Source organism: Anguilla anguilla, chromosome 3, assembly GCF_013347855.1.
Source record: "Anguilla anguilla isolate fAngAng1 chromosome 3, fAngAng1.pri, whole genome shotgun sequence".
Taxonomy (NCBI): domain Eukaryota; kingdom Metazoa; phylum Chordata; class Actinopteri; order Anguilliformes; family Anguillidae; genus Anguilla; species Anguilla anguilla.
In genome coordinates, this window is record NC_049203.1 from 36,408,189 (window position 1) to 36,429,616 (window position 21,428).

The 21,428-nt window shown below is 39.8% G+C and overlaps 1 protein-coding gene across 1 annotated transcript in view; it reads left to right on the plus strand.

Annotated features, from left to right (window-relative positions):
• LOC118222801 (titin-like) overlaps positions 1-21,428 on the plus strand; it is a 202,142-nt gene that overhangs the window by 121,499 nt on the left and 59,215 nt on the right. The window contains exons 148-177 of the mRNA XM_035408658.1: positions 95-403; positions 490-671; positions 771-900; positions 983-1,282; positions 2,012-2,329; positions 2,436-2,732; positions 2,856-3,155; positions 3,242-3,556; positions 3,639-3,787; positions 3,873-4,023; positions 4,114-4,395; positions 4,487-4,789; positions 6,248-6,550; positions 6,660-6,941; positions 8,786-9,085; positions 9,202-9,504; positions 9,604-9,912; positions 10,006-10,287; positions 10,407-10,706; positions 10,804-11,097; positions 11,846-14,812; positions 16,927-17,247; positions 17,355-17,639; positions 18,277-18,576; positions 18,666-19,013; positions 19,106-19,381; positions 19,477-19,776; positions 19,865-20,167; positions 20,271-20,570; positions 20,713-21,000. Coding sequence (XP_035264549.1) covers positions 95-403; positions 490-671; positions 771-900; positions 983-1,282; positions 2,012-2,329; positions 2,436-2,732; positions 2,856-3,155; positions 3,242-3,556; positions 3,639-3,787; positions 3,873-4,023; positions 4,114-4,395; positions 4,487-4,789; positions 6,248-6,550; positions 6,660-6,941; positions 8,786-9,085; positions 9,202-9,504; positions 9,604-9,912; positions 10,006-10,287; positions 10,407-10,706; positions 10,804-11,097; positions 11,846-14,812; positions 16,927-17,247; positions 17,355-17,639; positions 18,277-18,576; positions 18,666-19,013; positions 19,106-19,381; positions 19,477-19,776; positions 19,865-20,167; positions 20,271-20,570; positions 20,713-21,000 — 11,097 coding nt within the window. The remainder of the gene's footprint in view (positions 1-94; positions 404-489; positions 672-770; positions 901-982; positions 1,283-2,011; positions 2,330-2,435; positions 2,733-2,855; positions 3,156-3,241; positions 3,557-3,638; positions 3,788-3,872; positions 4,024-4,113; positions 4,396-4,486; positions 4,790-6,247; positions 6,551-6,659; positions 6,942-8,785; positions 9,086-9,201; positions 9,505-9,603; positions 9,913-10,005; positions 10,288-10,406; positions 10,707-10,803; positions 11,098-11,845; positions 14,813-16,926; positions 17,248-17,354; positions 17,640-18,276; positions 18,577-18,665; positions 19,014-19,105; positions 19,382-19,476; positions 19,777-19,864; positions 20,168-20,270; positions 20,571-20,712; positions 21,001-21,428) is intronic.

Genomic DNA, 21,428 nt, shown 5'->3' on the forward strand with positions numbered 1-21,428 from the left:
AATATATATCACACCCTATGGCACATTTAACTTTATCATATTTTAAGAAGTATCGATTAAAAAACAATTCTGTTTGTTTTGCTTTGTTTCTCAGATCCTCCTGGTGCACCATCATGCCCAGAAGTTAAAGACAAAACCAATAACAGTATCACACTTGCCTGGAACCCACCAGAGAAAGATGGTGGCAGCCCCATTGCCGGCTACATTATTGAGATGCAGGATGAAAAGTCACCAGATTGGAAAAGACTGAATAGTGCTGACAAGCTGCATCCCACCACAGAATTCACTGTTCCAAATCTTGAAGAGATGAAGAAGTACAGGTTCAGAGTTATTGCTGTCAATGCTGTAGGAGAGTCTGAGCCAAGCTCCAGGACAGGTGACATTATTGCCAAGGAGATTCAAGGTTGGTGTCTTGCGGAAGAGTGATATTGTGATACGAATGCTTATTATTTCTTGCATTAATGATTCTGGTTTTCCTTTGTTTCACAGAGGAACCCAATGTTACACTGGAGCTTAGTGCAGATGAGTTGCAGTTCTGCAGAGCTGGTTCCACAATTAAAATTCCTGCAGTAATCACAGGACGCCCTACTCCAGAAGTTTCATGGGAGTTTGATGGCGGGGCTAAAACGGAAAAGAAGGATGGTCGTCATACCCTTCCAGTGGATTCAGAGGTAATGCATCTGTTTTAAGTAAGAAATATTTTTAAGGAAGATCAGTGCTTAATTTGCTATTGTCTTTCCAATTAAACTGAAAACAATGTCTCTGTTCAGATCCGATCTACTGATACAACATCAACAATTACAATTCCTGAGAGTAAGATGAACCATTCGGGCAGATATATCATCACAGCCAAAAATGCTGCTGGACAGAAAGTTGTTAAAGTTCGAGTCAGTGTGTTTGGTAAGTGGAATGAAGGAAACACTGAACCAATGTGAAATTCTAAATGAATTGCCTTACCAATAATTGTTTTTGTATGTTTCAGACATTCCTGGACCTCCTAAAGATTTGAAGGTCTCTGACATCACAAGGGGCACTTGTAGACTTACATGGAAGCCTCCTGATAATGATGGTGGCGAGAGAATCAAGAGTTACTTCATTGAAAAGAAGACCGTTGAAGGCAAAGCCTGGACAAAGGTCAACCCAGCTTGTGGGACTCAGTCCTTTGTTGTCCCCGATCTTAGTGAAGGGCAGGAATACCTCTTCCGTGTCCGTGCTGAGAATTGCTTTGGCATGGGGCCACCTGTTGCGACGATTCAGAGGACAAGGGCAAGAGATCCTATCAGTAAGTGTGAAATATATCACTAGAACAGTCAGAAAACCATAAAAATATAGACATAAAATATAAAAACATAAAAGTATAAAAATATAAAATAGATTTACATTGAAAATACTAATTAATTCTGCATGTATTAGGCTACTTAGATACATGCAAAAATCGCATTTCTTTGTGTAGGCCTATTAGGAATCTGAATCTGCTTATTTGTAGACTGGTGTAAGGTTCTTGCATGTCCCTGCAGCATAAAGGAATATTCCTTGTACCATGTTATCAATAAAACTAATTCCTTTCCCTCTTTAAGATGGAGGTTAGTTACCAGAACATGTCATAATGCTGAGAAATATGAGGAAAGCGGTTTCTTGGCTGGTTCTGGTCTTGGTCTTGTTCATGTGTGAAAAAACTTCAACTGCATATTAGAATGGAAGGAATCACCAAGCACCTTGTCCTGTAAAATAATGTAAAATAAAATTAAGCTTGTTATTTGATAAGATAAACAGAGTTAAGACATTAAGTCAAATAAATGTCATTACTTGAAATGTTAAATAGGATGTATTTAGCAGGTCTGATTTTCTAAGTGGCATGACAGTTTTAAATCCCAATTTAAATATCAAACTTCATTTTTCTTAGGTGTCATTTACATTTTTAAAATTATGGCAATTGAATAGTCATAATCTACTGTTAAAACATGCAAAACCGAGAATAATAATGTAACAAAAATGTTATTTTCTAACTTAGTGCCCCCTGATCCTCCTACGAGAGTCAAGATTCGCCTTGTGACTAAAAACGCAGTAACTCTGACTTGGAAGCCACCAAAGAATGATGGTGGTGCTCCTGTCACCCATTACATTGTTGAGCGACTATACTGGGACCCCAGTGGGACACAGAAGGAGTCCTGGAGGCAGTGCAACAGGCGTGACATTGAGGAGACCAGTTTCAAGGTTGAGGACCTCAGTGAAGGTGGAGAGTATGAGTTCCGTGTCAAGGCTGTGAATGAGGCTGGAGCAAGCAGACCATCTTCTACTGCTGGACCAGTCATTGTCAAAGATCAAAATTGTATGTAGATAATATTTATAAATGACATTACAGCAATCATATTATTTTCAGAACTAATAGCAACTGTATACAAAAATGTGTAATTATTTTCTTCATCTTCATTAAGGTGCACCAAGCATTGAACTCAGCGAATTCATGGAAGTCGAACAGGGAGCTGACATCAAAATTGTTGCTAAAATTAAAGGCAGCCCATTCCCAACCCTCACGTGGCAGAAGGCTCCACCTCACAAGTCTGATGAAAAGGCTGATGTCAAATATGATGAGCACATTAACAAGCTTGTATTCGAAGATAGCTGCACTTTGCTGATTCAACAGGGGAAACGAGAAGATACTGGTCTGTACACAATAGTAGCCAGCAACAGCCTGGGCAAGGCCTCCAAGGAAATGAGACTCAATGTCTTGGGTAAAGTTTGTTATTGCCATTTATGTTTCTCTGTTGGTTAAAATATAAATGTACCCCTCAGTAAACTTTTGAATTGGGATATTCTATGTAATTTTCATAAATGGTTTAAATGCATTTATTCAGGACGCCCTGGACCACCTTCTGCACCTATTAAGTTCGAGGATGTATCTGCTGAAAAGATTACCCTGTCTTGGCTTCCTCCTAAGGATGATGGTGGATCAAAGGTCACTAACTACGTAATTGAGAAACGTGTGGCTAGTAGGAAGACATGGGTACCAGTCACCAATGAACCGAAAGAACGTATATATACAGTGGAGAATTTGATGGAAGGCCATGAGTATGTTTTCCGCATCATGGCTCAAAACAAATATGGCATTGGTGATCCCCTGGACAGTGAACCAGAGAAAGCCAGGAACCTTTACAGTGAGTATTTTGTAATGTGCAATTTCAAAGTAAGCCCAAAATATTTATGTTCGGATTATAAAACATATTTTTTCTTCTTTCCAAAGCTGTCCCTGGGAAATGTGAAAAGCCAACCATTACAAGTGTAACTCATGAATCCATGACAGTCAATTGGGAAGAGCCAGAAGATGATGGTGGAACACCTATCACTGGCTATTGGCTTGAGCGCAAGGAGACCACAGCAAAGCGCTGGAATAGAGTTACGCGCGACCCAATTAGGGTTATGCCCCTTGGTGTGTCCTACAATGTGACTGGTCTAATTGAAGGATCTGAGTACCAGTTCCGTGTGACGGCAATTAATGCAGCTGGTTGCGGGCCTCCAAGTGACCCATCTGATCCTGTCTTTGCCAGGGACCCCATGGGTATGTGTACACTATGACAGTGAGATTTTCTTATAACTCATAATACGTTTATGACAGTTAATGTACAATATACCCCTTTTAGCACCCCCTGGACCTCCTACCCCTAAAGTAACAGACTGGACCAAGTCAACAGTTGATGTGGAATGGATTCCACCATTGAAGGATGGTGGATCTAAGATTATTGGATATATTGTTGAATTCAAAGAGGAGGGAAAAGAACAATGGGAAAAGGTGTGTATTCTGATTTATTACATTTTCTCTTATACATGTGGGCAAAACAATGTACTCTCATTTCATCATCAAACTTTCCTTTCAGGCCAAAGATAAAGAAATAAGAGGCACTAAGTTTGTGGTGTCTGGACTGAAAGAGCTTGGACTTTACAGATTTAGAGTCAAAGCAGTAAATGCAGTAGGTGCTGGTGAACCTGGTGAAGTCTCTGAAGTGATTGAAGTCAAGCACAGGACAAGTAAGTCACAAAATGACCCTCTTTATTTACCATGCATGCGAAAGTTAATAAACTACTATTAGAACATTAATAATCATTACTTTTTTGCAGTTGCCCCTGAGATAGACCTGGATGCTGCAGTGAAGGAGCGAATAGTTGTTCATGCTGGTGGTGTGATCCGCATACTGGCTTATGTGTCAGGCAAGCCCGAACCCCAAATCACATGGAGCAGAGATGATGGTCCTGTTCCTCAGGAAGCTGTGGTTGAGACTACTGCCATCAGTTCTGCACTGGTTATCAAGAAATGTACAAGAAAACACCAAGGCATTTACACCTTAACTGCTAAAAATGAAGGTGGTGAAAGAAAGAAACCCATCATTGTGGATGTGTTGGGTAAGCTTTTTTGGATAACTCAATCTGTGAATCTCAATATTTGAATTTAAATACAGATGTTTTAATAATACGTTTTCCATTTTATCCATAGATGTCCCTGGCCCAGTTGGGGCACCATTCAACACAGAGAACCTCACCAGTGACTCATGCAAATTAAACTGGTTCTGCCCTGATGATGATGGTGGCTCTGCTATCTCTAATTATATTGTTCAGAAGCGTGAAGTTGACCACAAGGCTTGGACTTCAGTACCCTACACTGTCACAAGGCACAGTGCAGTTGTCCATGGTGTAACAAGGGGAAAGGCCTATTTCTTCAGAGTTGCTGCTGAGAACGCTGTAGGAATTGGCCCATTCCGTGAAACCACTGCAGAAATTATCATAAAGGATGCTATGAGTAAGTAATTATTATTTCAACTATGACTTGAAAGTGTCCTGGTAATATTACATGTTAAGCACTAATTGTGGAAGTCAAGCAGTATGTCATAATTCATTTGCCTAAATAGGGTCATGAGTTTTTCTAGACCTTGTTTCTCAAGACATACTCTGATTGTCCTCTTGGCATTTCTGCTGCCACTGCATTTAAGTGAAGAAGAAGTAGTAATTAAACTGCACCCCAAAAGCATTAAAGGGCGCAGTAGACTTGATACTTGAAGGTGAACTTGGCCTAAATAGACTACATGGCCAAAAGTATATGGAAACCTGACATGCAACATCTCATACAAAATTACGGGCGTTAATATGGAGTTGGTCCACCTTTTGCTGCTATAACAACCTCCACTCTTCTGGGAAGGCTTTATACTAGATGTTGGAGCATTGCTGTAGGGATTAGCTTCCATTCAGCCAGAACAGCATTAGTGAAGTCAGGCACTGATTGAGCGATAAGGTCCTGCTCACAGTTGGCTTTCTAGTTCTTCCATGCCAGAACAGACAGAACCATTTCTATATGGACCTCGCTGTGTGCCCAGTGGCGTAGTCATGCTGAAATGGGAAAGGGCCTTCCCCAAACTGTTGCCACAAAATTGGAAGCACAGAACTGTGGAGAATGTCACTGCATTAATATTTGTCTTAAGTAGAACTAAGGGGCCTAGCCCAAACCGTGAAAAACAGCCCCAGACAAAGGGATGTCCATATACTTCTGGTCATATAGCGAATGACAATTTTATACATTTGATAGTGTATTATTTTCATATAATTCTCCTTGTTCAGCACAGATATCTACAAGCGATGTGCTTGTTATATCTGTGCAGTTTAGGGCATATGGCATATGTGTGTTGTCATTAACGCTAAAACATGCAGAATGAGTGCATCTTATGTTGAACGTTGTATGTATTGACCAACACCGGTGTATGACAAACAACTGTCAAGGCAGGGCGGAAATAGCAAAATAGCTGACCATGCATAACACAAATAAAACTTCCAAAGAAATTTCCCACCCTAAGTATGGGCAGCTGTATCCAATTTAGGATATATTATTCTGTAGGCTAACAAATAGTTAAAAGCCTGCAAGGGGAGTCTATTCTGTTTATAATTCAAAATTAACCAAGCTACAAAAAATCACAAAATTCCCAAAAATCACATGAGCTAAGAATCTGTGATTGTATTCAATTAATATCATGATGCAGGTTCTTTCTAATCGTGTAAAATTAATTCAGTTGCTGAAATCTAAACTAATTGAATAATTGATCAGACTGTGGATTGAAGCATTGTCTTGATCAATAGCATTCAGATAAGAGGATGAAAAGTAAAGCAGTTAATTCATTACTTTAGTCATAATTTTATGTGATATTTTGAAGTTTCATAATATTGATGTAATATATACACATATTAAATGATGTAATGTTTCTTTATATAGCTGTTCCTGATCGTCCTGAGGACCTGAACGCTACGGCAGTTACAAAAGACTACGTCAGTTTGTCTTGGAAACCACCTAAGTATGATGGTGGCTCTGAAGTTACAATGTACATTCTGGAGGCCCGTCCGATTGGCAAAGACAAATTTATCCGACTTACAAAGGAGAAGTTGATGGAGAGGAGATATACCTATGATGGTCTCAAAGAGGGTGATACTTATGAATTCCGTGTCAGTGCTGTAAATGAAATCGGTCAAGGCAAGCCCTCCTTCTGTACGAAACCAATCACTTGCAAGAATGAACTTGGTATGTGAAGCTCGAACTCACCATGTGATCCACAGAACAATTATACCACTTCATTGTTTTAAAATGGTTTTGTAATCATTTTTAATAAGTCTGTTTACTTTTATTTTAGAACCTCCCACAATTGAGCTTGACTTCCGTGACAAAATAATTATGCGGGTTGGAGACACTTTTGCCCTCCAAGGTCGGTATACCGGAAAACCAGCACCATCCATTACATGGTTCAGAGATGATGAAGAGCTGAAAGCAGATGACCACATCAAGTTCAAAAACACCCTAACAACAATGTGTCTGGGCATTGTCAAAGCTAAGCGTGAACACAGTGGTCGATATTGTGTGGTTGTAGAAAACAGCACTGGCTCACGCAAAGGGATCTGCAACGTGACTGTTGTTGGTAAGTTTTCAATTTACTTTTACTATTTTATACCGCTGTTGTCTCATTCTGGTTATATCTCCATTATATCACGGTTATCTTTTTGCTGTTGTACCTGAAGGGTCTACAGAGTGCCCTGCTCTTATTCCCAATGTTTGCGGAAAAGGAAAGATCCAAAATGATCCAAACGCATCTCACAGATAGTACTTTTTATTGAATGACCCCCAGAAATACTGCTTCTTGCAATGTGTTGTATCATCTAGTGGCCAGCCTACCGTGTCAGTTGATAAATTATTTATAGCAATCATTAATTAGTTTAACAATGGCTACTTTGATTAGCACTATAACAGCTGGGGATTATACAGGCTGTACTGTTAATTGTCATTTTTTACTCTGCTTGGCAATTTACTATGCATTTATATCTACTTACATGAAATAAACTGAAGGGAGGTTGCTAGTTCATTTTTCTAAATATACATATTTAGTAAATCATTAAAAGTAATTGCTGTAAGAGATACAGGTTTGCCAGTTCATGATTTTCCTAAATAGCTGTATTTATACATATTCACACATGAAATGGCTGCCCCTTATATCTTACAGTTGAAGAACAAGTATATTTAAAAATTACCTTACTTCATTTAGGAGTTTATCAATTTTATATTAATAGTAACTTATGTATAATAAGAACTGAATAACTGACATAGGTTAGTGAATCTAAAGCCTTTGCTTTTTATGTTATGATCATGATACCTGCAGTGCTAGCCAGCTCTATTTTTGACTGTCAGCTTCCACTATTAATAATGAAATCGATAAATTAAACATAATAATGTAGACTTTGAAGTAGGCAGTGGCGTCTAGCACGTTATGTATCACCATTAGGTAAAATGGACAGCTAACTGTATTGCCTTTTAGGTTGTGTGCATTTAGCTTAGATTATCGGGTGTTATTGACTATATTTGGTATGGAAGAATTTCTAAGCCAGGAGTTCTCCATACATGTCTAACAAACAATCAATAGGAAAATTGTGAATGGTAAGGTGCTTCACATGTACAGTTTGTACAACGTGCTGATTTTTAACGTAATAACCATTAAACACATCAGAATGCAGATTATTGCCAATTACCAGAAATCTTAATTCATTACATGATATACTACTACCCACAATATTTCAGTGGTAAATTCTATTATTAGCTTTTTATTTTGGAAACATTGAATTACTAATGGTTGATGTCCTCCTTTTTGCAATTGCATCAAGATACTTCTCTACATATTAGTTTCCCTAAATACTAGAGACAGTATTGTGAAAAGATATAAACGTTGATTGTTTTATACCAAAAATACTGCAGAAATAAACTTGGATGACATTCCTCAGTTAGGGGATGTGGGCTGCTAAACAGATTCTTTGCAATCCTTGCAGAAATGTACCCACAATGATTACTGCACTACTGGCCTTTCAAGGGGTCAGCCTTTCTACCAACTATATATAATATAAAATGCTATTGCTTTATATTTATATTTAAAAGAGAATTAGTTTCCTGCTGTATGTCACATAGCAACTTCTTAACCATGTCTGTAACCATATTCTATGTGGCGATAAAAACAGTTAGCATGGTGATATTGGTGCTACACATTGGCAGTGGTTAAAGACTGCTTTGCCCCCCTTCACTGTAAAGTGCATGAAATGAACAATATAAATGCAGCCTATTATTATTATCACTATTAATATTATTATTAATAATAATAATTGTGAATGCCTGGATTTTTTACCAAGGAGGGAAATCGGAACTGGCTGTACGAGTGCTGGATGGATAATTTTGTCTCCTCAGTTTTTACTTCTTATTCATTGAAACTCATCATGTTTTCAGACCGTCCACTGCCTCCAGAAGGTCCAGTTGTCTTTGAGGAAGTCCACAGGGATCACATGGTCATTTCCTGGAAGCCACCTCTTGATGATGGCGGATCAGAAATTTCTAATTACGTCATTGAGAAAAGAGAAGCTAACAGGGATATTTGGATGCACGTGACATCTGCCACCACAAAGACAACATGCAAAGTGCCTAAATTGGTTGAGGGAAAAGAGTATGTCATGAGAATATGTGCCGAGAACATGTATGGTATTAGTGACCCCCTGGATTCAGAAGAAATGAAAGCCAAAGATCGATTTAGTATGTGCAACCTTTTAGAAAATTGCATGTAATTTATCAGTCTTATCACTATAAATCATATTTTGAATTGAACACATTTTTAATTGGCCAATTTCATTGTCTGTCTTATGTAAAAGGAGTGCCTGAAGCACCAGAGCAGCCCGATGTGAAGGAGGTATACCACGATTCAGCACTGGTGCTTTGGAACCGACCTCGTGATGGTGGCAAACCCATTACTAATTACATTTTGGAGATGAAGGAGACTGGATCGAAGAGATGGTCACGCGCCACAAGGGACCCTATCTATCCGGACACTCAATTCAGGGTTCAAGATCTTACTGAAGGCTGTGAATATGAGTTCCGTGTCACAGCAGAGAATGAAATGGGTATTGGTGATCCTAGTCCCCCATCTAAGCCTATATTAGCTAAAGATCCAATTGGTAAGTGTCATTCCATTTTAAGATCTTTTTGAGATGCATGGCACTGTGGACAAAACACTGAACCTGTCAAGGCTTAACAAAAAAATGTCATTCTTATAGTTCTCCCAGGTCCTCCTGTGCTCCCAGAAGCTGTGGATAACACTAAGGATTCTGTGAGTCTGTCCTGGCGCCCACCCCGCCATGATGGCAAGGGCAAAATCTTTGGTTACCTTGTTGAGTATCAGAAGGTTGGCGAGGAAGCATGGACTAAAGCAAATCAGACTCCGGAGTCATGCCCAGAAACAAAATTTAAAGTCCTGAACCTTGAAGATGGTAAACTTTACAGGTTTAGAATCATGGCTGTGAATGCTGCTGGTTCCTCTGAGCCTGCCTATGTCAAGGAGCCAGTTAAAGTGCAGGACAGACTTGGTAATTTTGACAGTGCATATATTTATATACACAAAATATTTACATTTTATGTATGTTTATGTTCTACAATAACATCACCTTTCGAACCAACAGAGCCTCCAGAGCTGCTGCTTCATGCCAATATGGTTCGAGATCATCTTTCTATGGTAGGGTCCCTCATCACTCTCAGTGCTGGGATCAAGGGCATGCCATTCCCCACAGTAACATGGAAGAAGAATGGTGCGGATGTTCCACCCAATGCTGCCATTCAGGTCACTGGCACAGGAAGCAAACTAGAAATCAAAAACTGTGCCCGTTTGGACTGTGGCGATTATACAATAACTGTTGAAAATGCAGCTGGATCAAAAACGGCCACATGCACTGTACTTGTCTTAGGTAGGTTTATAATAAAATGTGTTGGAATAGTGTATGTTTCATTAACAGTTACACTTTCACTTGTAGCTGTACTGGAGCTATACTAAAGATCATTATATTTTCTATATTTTGTGGCACAGATAAACCTGGTCCACCCCAGAATCTTGCGGTTTCCGAGATTACAAGTGAATCAGCTTATCTTACATGGAAAGAGCCAGAGGATAATGGAGGTGCTGTCATTTCCCACTATGTGGTACAGAAGAAAGATGTGGCATCTGATGAGTGGGTGCCAGTGTGTGCATCATCCAAAAAACTTAGCTTGATGGCAAATTACTTGATGGAAGGCACGCAGTATTTGTTCCGTGTTGCTGCTGAAAATCAGTTTGGAAGAAGTGGATTTGTTACAACAACTAAGCCCATCAAAGCTGTTGATCCTCTCTGTGAGTATTGCACATGATAGCTACTCTTTGTTTTTTATAATGTGGTATATATGTTAATCCTTTAATCAAAAATGTAATTTTCCATGTCCATTTTCAGACCCTCCTGGTCCACCGAAGAATTTGCATCATGTAGACGCAGAGAAAACTGAAGTCTGGCTTGAATGGGAGTGGCCAGATCGCACAGGAGGCAGTGAAATTACTGGATTCTTAGTTGAATACCAAGAGGACGGAGCCAAAGATTGGACCACCTTCAAAACTGTCAGCAATCCAGCAAGCCATGTCACTGGACTTGAAGAGGGGAAAACCTACAGATTCCGTGTAAAAGCGCAGAATGCCATTGGCCTGAGCCGTCCAGATTCCACAATACCAATACTCTGTCAAGGGAAACTTGGTGAGTTTTTTTTTCCTCACCACTCCCTGGTTCTGGAGGACTACTGCATTGTGCAAAGTTCAGGAGTGACAGAGTGCTGTAGAGGATTTAGGAGTACAAATGGTTAATCGGTATCTTGATGAGAAAATGTTTTTCTCCTCATTGCTGGTGAGAAAAAAAAAAGATAACTAAAAATTAGAAAAATAAAAAATCAACAATTTTGAGGTGGAGAAAAGTACCTGTATATTAACCTTTTGCTTATTCCTACCTTGATTTATCCCATACTCTACCCAGTAGGCCCTCACTTATACATCCTTCTGATTTTCTTTTAGCTTACTACTTATGGGCAGACAAAAGTGAGACTAGAATGAAGAGCTGTATGGGTAAAACCAAAATAGATGTTCATTTGTGGAGTTGGGGGGTAAAAAGAAAGTCAGCCCAAAGTTGTAAATATTTTATTTTACTGGATAGCAGTTTTATAATATTTTAAGGGATACTTTCTTTTATTATTGATTAGGTAAATATTTTTAAGGACCCATGGTTTTTCCCAATTGAGGTCTGATATTCCATTTTGAAATTTGAGGAAATGTATTCTGTTTTATTAATGTAGGAAGAAGTTAAATAAACTGAGAAATTGGTACAACATTTATATGAAAGATTATAATCGTTAAAACAAAAAAGATATTTAATTCTTTTATTGGTTTTCAAAGCACTGACACCACAGCAATTACAAATAGATGCAGAACTAATCTGTTTATCTTTTTTGTAGTGCCACCAAGTATTGAAGTGGATGTAAAACTAATTGAAGGCATCGTTGTGAAAGCTGGAACTACAATCATTCTCCCTGCAATAATGAAAGGCATACCCATCCCTACTGCAAAATGGATCACTGATGGTAATGAAATCAAAAGTGAAGGCAAGTTTAAAGTAGAGACGGATGGCATGTCAACAGTCCTCAGCATTAGTGAGTGCACAAGAGCGGACACTGGAGAGTATCTTCTTACAGTAGCAAACCCTGCCGGAAGCAAGACAGTTGCATTGCATGCAACTGTGCTTGATGTCCCAGATGCACCTGTTGGCCCTGTGAACATCCTTGAGGTTACTCCTGATCATATGCTTATCAACTGGCGCCATCCCAAGGATGATGGAGGAACCCCATTAATGAATTACATTGTTGAGAAGAAAGACTGCAAGAAACCATGGGAGCCATGGGGAGTTGTGAGCTCTGGAAGTCTGAGTACAACAGCTAAAGTTTCACGTTTGGAAAAGGGACGTGAATATGTTGTCCGTATTCGTGCAGAGAACAAGATTGGCATAGGTGCACCACTTGAAAGTCAACCAACTATTGCCAAATTTCTGTATGACCCACCTGGTGCTCCGGGACAGCCAGAGGCTTCTGACATCACAGAAAATGCTGTGACTATACATTGGGCTGAGCCATTAACAGATGGTGGAAGTCCAGTCAGTGGCTACATTGTTGAACGCAGAGAACTAACAGGCAAATGGATTCGTGTGAATAAAACTCCTGTCTTAGATGTCAAATACAGAATATGTGGGCTTTTTGAGGGCAACAGCTATGAGTTCAGAGTTTTTGCTGAAAATGTTGCTGGCATCAGTGAACCTTCTCCCCCATCTGTCCCAATTAAGGTAGTTCGTCCTGTCGCTCGCCCAGGACCTCCATGCAACCTCAAACTGAAGGATTGGAGCAAAACATATGCAGACCTAGTTTGGACAAAACCTTTGAGAGATGGAGGCAGTCCCATTTTAGGCTATGTTGTCGAGTGCCAGAAATCAGGAGGTGCTCAGTGGGAGAGAATCAATCAGGATCTTATTAAGCAGTGTGCGTTTAGAGTACCAGGTCTAGTTGAAGGTACAGAATACAGGTTCCGTGTAAGAGCTTCTAACAAGGTTGGTGATGGAGAGCCAAGAGACCTTGTTGAAACTGTACTTGCTAAGGATATTCTTGTTCCTCCTGAAATCAGTGTTGATATTGCATGCAGGGATCTTTTGACCGTGAGAGCTGGACAGATTATAAACCTAGTAGCTCGAGTTAAAGGTAGACCTGATCCAGAAATTACTTGGAGTAAGGATGCAAGGGTTCTAGGTAGAGACAAGCGAACTGAAATGAAGGCCAACTTCCCTACTGTTGAACTAATTATCCAAGAAGCAACAAGAGCAGATTATGGAAAGTATGCCATTCAGGCAAAAAATAGCAGTGGACAAGCACAAGCTACTACTATAGTGAATGTGCTTGACTCACCAGGACCTTGTCAGAATCTGAAGACAGCTTACGTGAGTAAAGATTCTTGCATGGTATCATGGGAGAATCCAGAAGACAATGGAGGTACTGAAATTACAAATTATATTATTGAGTGCCGGCAACCCAGCCAGAGGGGTTGGTCAGTGGTCTCCTCTGATTGTACCAAACGCCTTATGAAGGCACCACTTATGGAAAATTGTGAATATTTCTTCCGAGTTAGTGCAGAGAACAAGTGTGGTGTAGGACCAGGTGTAGAGACAAAAACTCCAGTTCTTGCTGTTGATCCAGTTGAGAAGCCAGGTGAGCCTGAAAACTTCCAAATAACTGAAATTGGAAAGACATTTGCCTTCCTCAAATGGAAAAAACCAGACAATGATGGTGGCAGCCGCAATCTTGGCTATCATGTGGAAAAGAAACCAAAAGAAGCAGATGAATGGGAAAGACTGCATAAAGGTGCAATTAAAGAAACATACTTCATGGCTGACAGGTGTATTGAAAATCAAATATACCAGTTCAGGGTACAAACAAAAAATGAAGCAGGAGAGAGTAATTGGGTGACAACAGCTGAGACACTAATCAAAGAAGAATTACTGGAACCACAGCTTGATGTCAAGTTAGTTGGAACCCTTGTGGTAAAGGCTGGTGATTCAATCAGAATTGAAGCTGGACTCAAAGGAAAACCCCAACCAGAGGTTAAGTGGACGAAGGGTGATGAATCAGATGACATTAAAAGCCCTAGACTTCATGTTGAAACAGGTGCAGATTTCTCCAAATTCCTTATGACTAACTCCAAACGTAGTGACAGTGGGAAATATGTGATTACTGCCAAAAACTCTGCAGGAAGCTGCACAGCTCATGCCACGGTGAATGTGCTTGATAAACCTGGTCCTGTCAAAGATTTGGCAGTGTCTGGCATTTCTGTTGACCGCTGTAAATTAACTTGGGATCCTCCAGAGGATAATGGTGGCTGTGAAATTTTGAACTACATTCTGGAGAAATGTGAGACAAAGAGAATGGTATGGTCCATACACTCAACAGCAGTGATTACCAACTGTGCTAATGTGACTCGCCTTGTGGAAGGAAATGAATACATCTTCAGAGTGCGAGCAGAGAATAAAATGGGGACTGGCCCTGCAGTGGAGAGTGATGCCATCATTGCCAGGACACAGTTCAACAGACCTGGCCCTCCAGATCCGCCAGAGGTCACCAAGATCGGAAAGGAAGAAATGACAGTATCATGGTCAACTCCAGAGAATGATGGCGGGAAGCCAATCACAGGTTATATTCTGGAAAGAAAAGAACGACACGCTATCCGATGGTCTCCAGTCATAAAAGATGCAATCCCACAGACACACTTTAATGTTACCAACTTGATTCCTAACCATGAATATCAGTTCCGCGTCAAGGCTGAAAACGAAATTGGAGTGGGAGACCCAAGCAAACCATCCAGATCTGTCACTGCTAAGGATCCAGTTGGTATGTACAAATTCAACACTTAGTAGAATTCATTATCTATTAGAGTTACCATTAAATAGTTTTATTGCTTGTTTTTTTGTGGCCATGTTGTGCATTTGGATGAAGAGAGCAAGATATGGAAAAATACAGCAGTCTTCAGCTGAATAATTAGTGTGGTTGCTTCAGCTACCCGCCTGTTCTCTCACATTACTTCTAGCTACTTATTGTTTCCTTTCCAGCTAAATTTTTGCATACTTCTCCTCCTACACCTTTTAAGCTAGACATGCCATTCCAACTTTATAATATTCAGCTTGGCTCAGAGCAGTGTGTACACAGAATTTTTAAATTCCAAATAGTTGTTCAAATAATTAAATAAAAAGTTTTTGTATTCCCATAGAGAATGAATGGGGAATGGACGATAAAATGTAATGAATGGGGAATGTTGAGCCTTGTGTTGTGTTGAACGTTGTTCATGTGATACTATTTCAGCCAATAGGACACATTGAAATGGTGCATATGATGATATTTCAGCCAATAGGACACAGAAAAACTTGAAAAGACACAATTTTATCCTCATGAATCAAGCTACCAATAATAATAACCAAATATTTATAATAGTGGTAATTTAACAGTGATATCACAACAGACATGCATTCTATATTTCTAAGACATGATTTTCAGTTGCAAATTGAAATAACGTTGTATGAAAAGTGCTTTTAGCCACCCAGATCGTGAAGCTACCCGGCTGCGTCATTCATTCTAATCTATATAGCGTTAATAATACTATGTTTTTATTTCCAAACATAATAAATACTGCACCACTAGCCACTGAAATGCTTGGCTACACAGTATGTAACGTGTTGCAACTAACATATTTGCCGGAAATATAATATTTTCTTTTTATACACATATCCGCATGGTTTTGTGAATTAACCGTTATAACCTGTTGCTGTTGTTACTCCTAGCAGCAGGCCAGGCAGAGCTGTCTGGCAGCATGACCTCACTCTAATACATGAACTAATAGTTTTAGAGAAATCCCATTGTCATCTAACAGTGTTGATGACAATGGGATTATTACAGCATCCTCTGACAGTTATCCAATGTTGAAGAAATACCAGGTTGCATAAAGGATAGTTTGACTGTGAAGCTTCGATATCAAACCTTGAAAAAGAAGAGTCTTTATGTATCTAATAGGCTATAAAGCATAAACGGGCACTTAGTTGATATTTGTTAATAAAAGGGAGAATTAGGCCTCCCTTGACACGCAGAAGATTTGTTTTTAGCCCATATAAATGTACTGAACCAGCTATCCAGTTTTATGTCAGAAGAGGATTGGGATTATCTGGATAGAGTACAGCAGACTTGGAAGAATGCTCATTTTCAAAAGTACAATGCGGCCTAACCAAGAAAATAGGGGAGTATTTCATCTCTTCGTGTCCAGTTTAATGTGATCAAACAAGGAAGTAAATTTACTTTAAAACGTTCGCTGAAATTGGGTGTTACAAATATTCCTAAATATAGAAAACATGTCGGTGACCACTTAAAAGGGAAGGGTGATGGGTTTTTAGGGATGTTAAAATTAATTCTGTAGCCTGACAAGGTCCTAAATTTAGTAATAATGCTCATAAAGCTGGAGGTTGATACAGACAGAATAATTAAAACATTGTCAGCATATAGACTGATCTTGTGTTGTTTTCCAACTATAATTAAACCATGTGTGGCAGGGTCTGTCATAATCACCTCAGATATTGGCTCTTTAACTAACGTGAACAACAGGGGAGAGAGTGGACTGCCCTGCCTCACACCACTAACACCACAAATATTTCAGCAAGAGGACTGTAGAGAACCCTCCAGATAAAGTTCTCACCAAGACTGAATTTATATAAGGTATAAAAATATATCGCCATTCGACATGGTCTGCGTCTAGTGAGATCACAAGAGCATCTACTTTCATCTGGTAACAACTAAATAACTGCTGAAGCAACCACACTTAAAGTTTATTCATAAATTTTTTATTTTAGTTTAAATTTTTATTCATTTTTAAAGGCCTCGCAATTTAACCTGTAGCCTATATAAAGTGTGTGGAATAAACTGCATGTATATATAAATATATATATATTGCTTGATCTTCGCAGAACCTCCTGGCCCCCCAGTCAATTTGAGGGTTTGTGACAGCACAAAGACATCAATCACACTTGGTTGGAAAAAACCTGCATATGATGGCGGGGCTCCAATTATTGGATATGTGGTTGAAATGAGACTTAAGGCTTCGGGTAAGAAGGCAGAGGAGAGCTGGAAGAGATGCAATGTTGCTGCTCAGTTATCCACAACAGAATTCACTGTCACAAGTCTGGATGAGAAACTAGAGTATGAATTCCGAGTCTCTGCACAAAATCAAGTTGGATTAGGCCAACCTGCGGATCTTCCAGAAGCAGTCTCACCCAGGGAAATACTTGGTGAGTTACTTTTCCACAATGAAGTAAACAGCTTTTCAATATAAAAATGTTTACCAGTATATGTTTATCACCTTACTAATTTCCTTTTATTGTCTTAACACTTTCAGAGACACCTGAAATTGATTTAGATGCCAACCTTAGAAAGGGTCTTACTCTCAGAGCTGGATGTCCTATCAGACTCTGTGCCACAATCAAAGGAAGACCAACTCCTAATGTAGCCTGGAGAAGAATGGGAATTGATAACGTTGTCAGGAAGGGCCAGGTGGATCTGATTGACACAATGACTTTCCTTGTCATCCCTGTAACCACACGTGATGATTCTGGAAAATATTCCCTTACAGTTTCCAACCCAGCTGGGGAAAAGGCTGTGTTTGTGAATGTCAAAATACTAGGTAGGTCATATGAAGGCTATTTATAGGTTATTTAGTAACTTACAAATTTATTGTTAAGTACATGTACTGAACAAAAGGGGTGCCTGGGTAACTGAGGGGCACATGTATGCAAAGCAGAGGCTACCACGGAGGTGTGGTTTCCACAGTAATTAAATTAGACATACCAGCATGCAATGTTTCCTGTATAAAAAGAGTGGACAAGCCTAGTTGCCTATAATTATAGTCGATTGTAAGAGGGTGAGGCCTCAGATATTGTGATTAGGTGATTTTGGCTAGAGCTTCATTGACTAAGACAGTTCAACTTGCTGGTGTTTCATGAACAAGGCTGTTCAAGGTGATGTGAGTATGAAACTGAAGGAAAGACATCATCATGGGGGAGAGAGTATATGCTTGCAATGTGCATTAATTCAGTGTAAGGCAGCTAGTTAGTCGTTCAACCAGGGACAAGAACCAACCAGTTTGAAGTCAGTGGGCCAAATTACTGTTATGCAGTTTTACATTGGTGTTTCCATTCTTTGTTCACTTCCTGCAAGTGTATTCATTTATATGTCCCATCTTGGTTTGTAGATCCATTGTCACTGCACGTAAAATCTGTGAAACCACATGAAAATAAGCAAATACATATTTCCTTTGACAGACACTCCTGGTCCTGTATCTGGCCTAGAAGTCAGTGATATGACAATGACATCCTGCCAGCTCTCTTGGTCTGCCCCTGACAGTGATGGTGGTAGCGAAGTAACACACTATATAGTTGAGAAGCGAGAAATTGACAGAAAGACTTGGGCAACAGTCAAGAATGATGTGAAGGAGACAGCCTTCAAATTGAGCAATCTTGTACCAGGCACAGAATACAATTTCAGAGTCACTGCAGTTAACGAGTATGGCCCCGGTGTACCAAAGGATACTCCTAGGTCTTATCTGGCATCTGATCCTATCAGTAAGTATACTACTCATTTTTGGTGAAGAAACACATTTTGTAATTTTATTTCCATAGCACTTTCTTTAATTCTTAATTTTTTTTTACAGGTAAGCCTGACCCACCAATGAAAATTGATGTACTGGAAATTACAAAGAATAGTGTTTCTCTCGGATGGATACCTCCACTGAGGGATGGAGGAGCCAAGATTGATGGTTATGTAGTTGATTATCTGGAGGTTATTCCTCCTAAGGAACCTGAGGAAGGCCAACCGGAGAAGTTGGAAGTTAAACCAATAGAACTATGGACACCATACTCTGTTGTAAAAGATCTACGAATTTCTCTTGTTGGGCTGAAGGAGGGCAAAAAATACAAATTCAGAGTTGCAGCAAGAAACATAATGGGTTGCAGTCTGCCCACAGAAACTAAGGATGCCGTAGAGGTCAAGGAGCAAATGTGTAAGTATATCCTTTCAAAAGTGTTTTTCTATATTCCTTTGTGTATTTTTTTTTTGTTAATAACTGCATATTTCCTTAATAATACTTTTCAGTGCCACCTAAGATTATTATGCCTGATGTTGTGACTGCAAAAGCTGGTGCAAAACTGAGAGTAGAGGCGCTTGTGTCTGGAAAGCCAGCGCCAATCTGTAAATGGGTGAAAGGAGAAGAGGCGGTGGTTTCATCTAGTCGTCTTACAGTGCACAAATCCCAGAACTGTTGTGTGCTCATTATTAAAGAGGTTTCAAGAACTGATAGTGGTCAGTACACCCTCTCTGCTGAGAATAGCACTGGAAAAGCTGATGAGACATTGAAGATCACCATTCTGGGTGAGTACCCTAAACAAGTTTAATCTGGACTGAAGTAATTCCATTCAAACTGATGGATGGTAATAGGTATTATAATTATCAATTGTGTGTTTCAGATATCCCTGGCCCACCACAGCCACCGTTTCTGATCGATGACGTGGATGCAGATGCCTGCACACTTTCTTGGCAAGCACCAATTGAGGATGGTGGAAGCAACATCATTAATTATGTGGTGGAAAAGTGTGATGTGAGCAGAGGAGATTGGGTCAGTGCTGTCTCATCTTGCGTGAAAACTGGCTGCAGAGTTGGAAAACTCGTCCCCGGAAAGGAGTATACGTTCCGTGTTCGTGCTGAGAACCGCTATGGAATTTCAGACCCTATTGCATCTGAAAGGATGATTGCTAAATTCCCATTTGGTGAGCTCTGGTCCTATGAACAGATGTAAAATAAAAGTTTTGCACACAGAAGAAATGCAGATTTTTATTTGTATGTATGTATTTTCAGATGTCCCTGGTGAACCTCTGAACTGCCGCATCAGCAAAGTCAACAAGGACTGCATGTTTGTGGCCTGGGACAGACCCGAATCCGATGGTGGCAGTCCTATCACTGGGTACTACGTTGAACGTAAAGAGAGAAACAGCCTTCTCTGGGTTAAGGCAAATGACACCGTTGTACGTACCACTGAGTACCCCTGTGCTGGCCTCATTGAAGGCCTGGAATATACCTTCAGGGTTTCGGCCATTAATCGTGCTGGACAGGGTAAACCAAGCAAAAAGACAGAATTTGTTACAGCAAGAACGGCTGTTGGTATGTAATTGCCCTTTTATCCCTATTTCTGTTCTGATCTTCAATATTATATATAACTTCACATGGGTAAATGACCAATTCTGTCTTTGCTTTTCTACTGCAGATGCACCTGGAAAACCAGAAGTTATTGATGTGACCAAGAATTCAGTTAGTCTAGTCTGGAGCAGGCCAAAACATGATGGTGGCAGCAAACTCATTGGATATTATGTTGAAGCCATGAGGATTCCTGAAGAGAAATGGATACGCTGCAACACAAGCGTCCAAAATGTCCCCAGAGAAGAATACACTGCATCAGGGCTGGAAGAGGGAGCCCAGTACCAGTTCAGAATTATTGCAAAGACAGCAGTAAACATCAGTCGACCATCTGAACTCTCTGATCCAGTCCTTGTCTCAGCAGAAAATGGTAAGATCAATTGTCCTTTAAAGACACAAAAAACTATTAAAACCAAATTCTGATAGCTGTCAAATGCATTGAGTCTTTCAATACTTTTGACAGAAATTATCATTTATATTATCATAATTAATTTTTTACTTTTGCATTTTAGTCCCACCAAGAGTGGAGATTGGGCTTCATATGAAGAGGCTTTTGCCTGTAAAAGCTGGAGTGAATGTTTGTCTTGAGGCTGAAGTTTTCGGAAAACCAATGCCAACTGTTACATGGAAGAGGAATGGAGAGGTATTAAAGCCTGTTGAAGGTCTGAAAATGTCACAGAAAAGACATCTGTTCCTCCTGGAGTTGTCATCAGTGACAAGAAGAGAGACAGGAGAGTACGCTATTCTGGCAGAAAATGAAAGTGGCTCTAAATCAGCCGAAATTCAGCTGCAAGTTCTGGGTAAGTACAGGCAAGGGAGTACATTCGTATTAAAGGTCCCATGTCATACTATGTTTTTACAATTTTATATTACTCTACAAGGTCTATCAAAAGTACGTTCCAGTATATTAAACAATATATACTTGCTCATCTCCCTTCCTCGCTCTCTGTCTACTTTCACTGAGTCTCAAGGTGCACTTGTTTCATAAATGCTACTGCGTAAAGCAGGATAAGCATGACGTTTGTTCTTGTGATAAGGTGCTACGATGGTTCAAAAGGCGCTCTCTGGGAAATCTTGGATAAACAAGCAAATGTGCCTGAAAGGCTTGTTACTTCTGATCGACTTGTTACTTCAAGGCTGTGCATTGAGGAACATGCCACTAAACGCCTGTCAGAGCAGTGCTGCACACAGTAACGATGACAGCCATTGATGAGAAAACTGATAATTT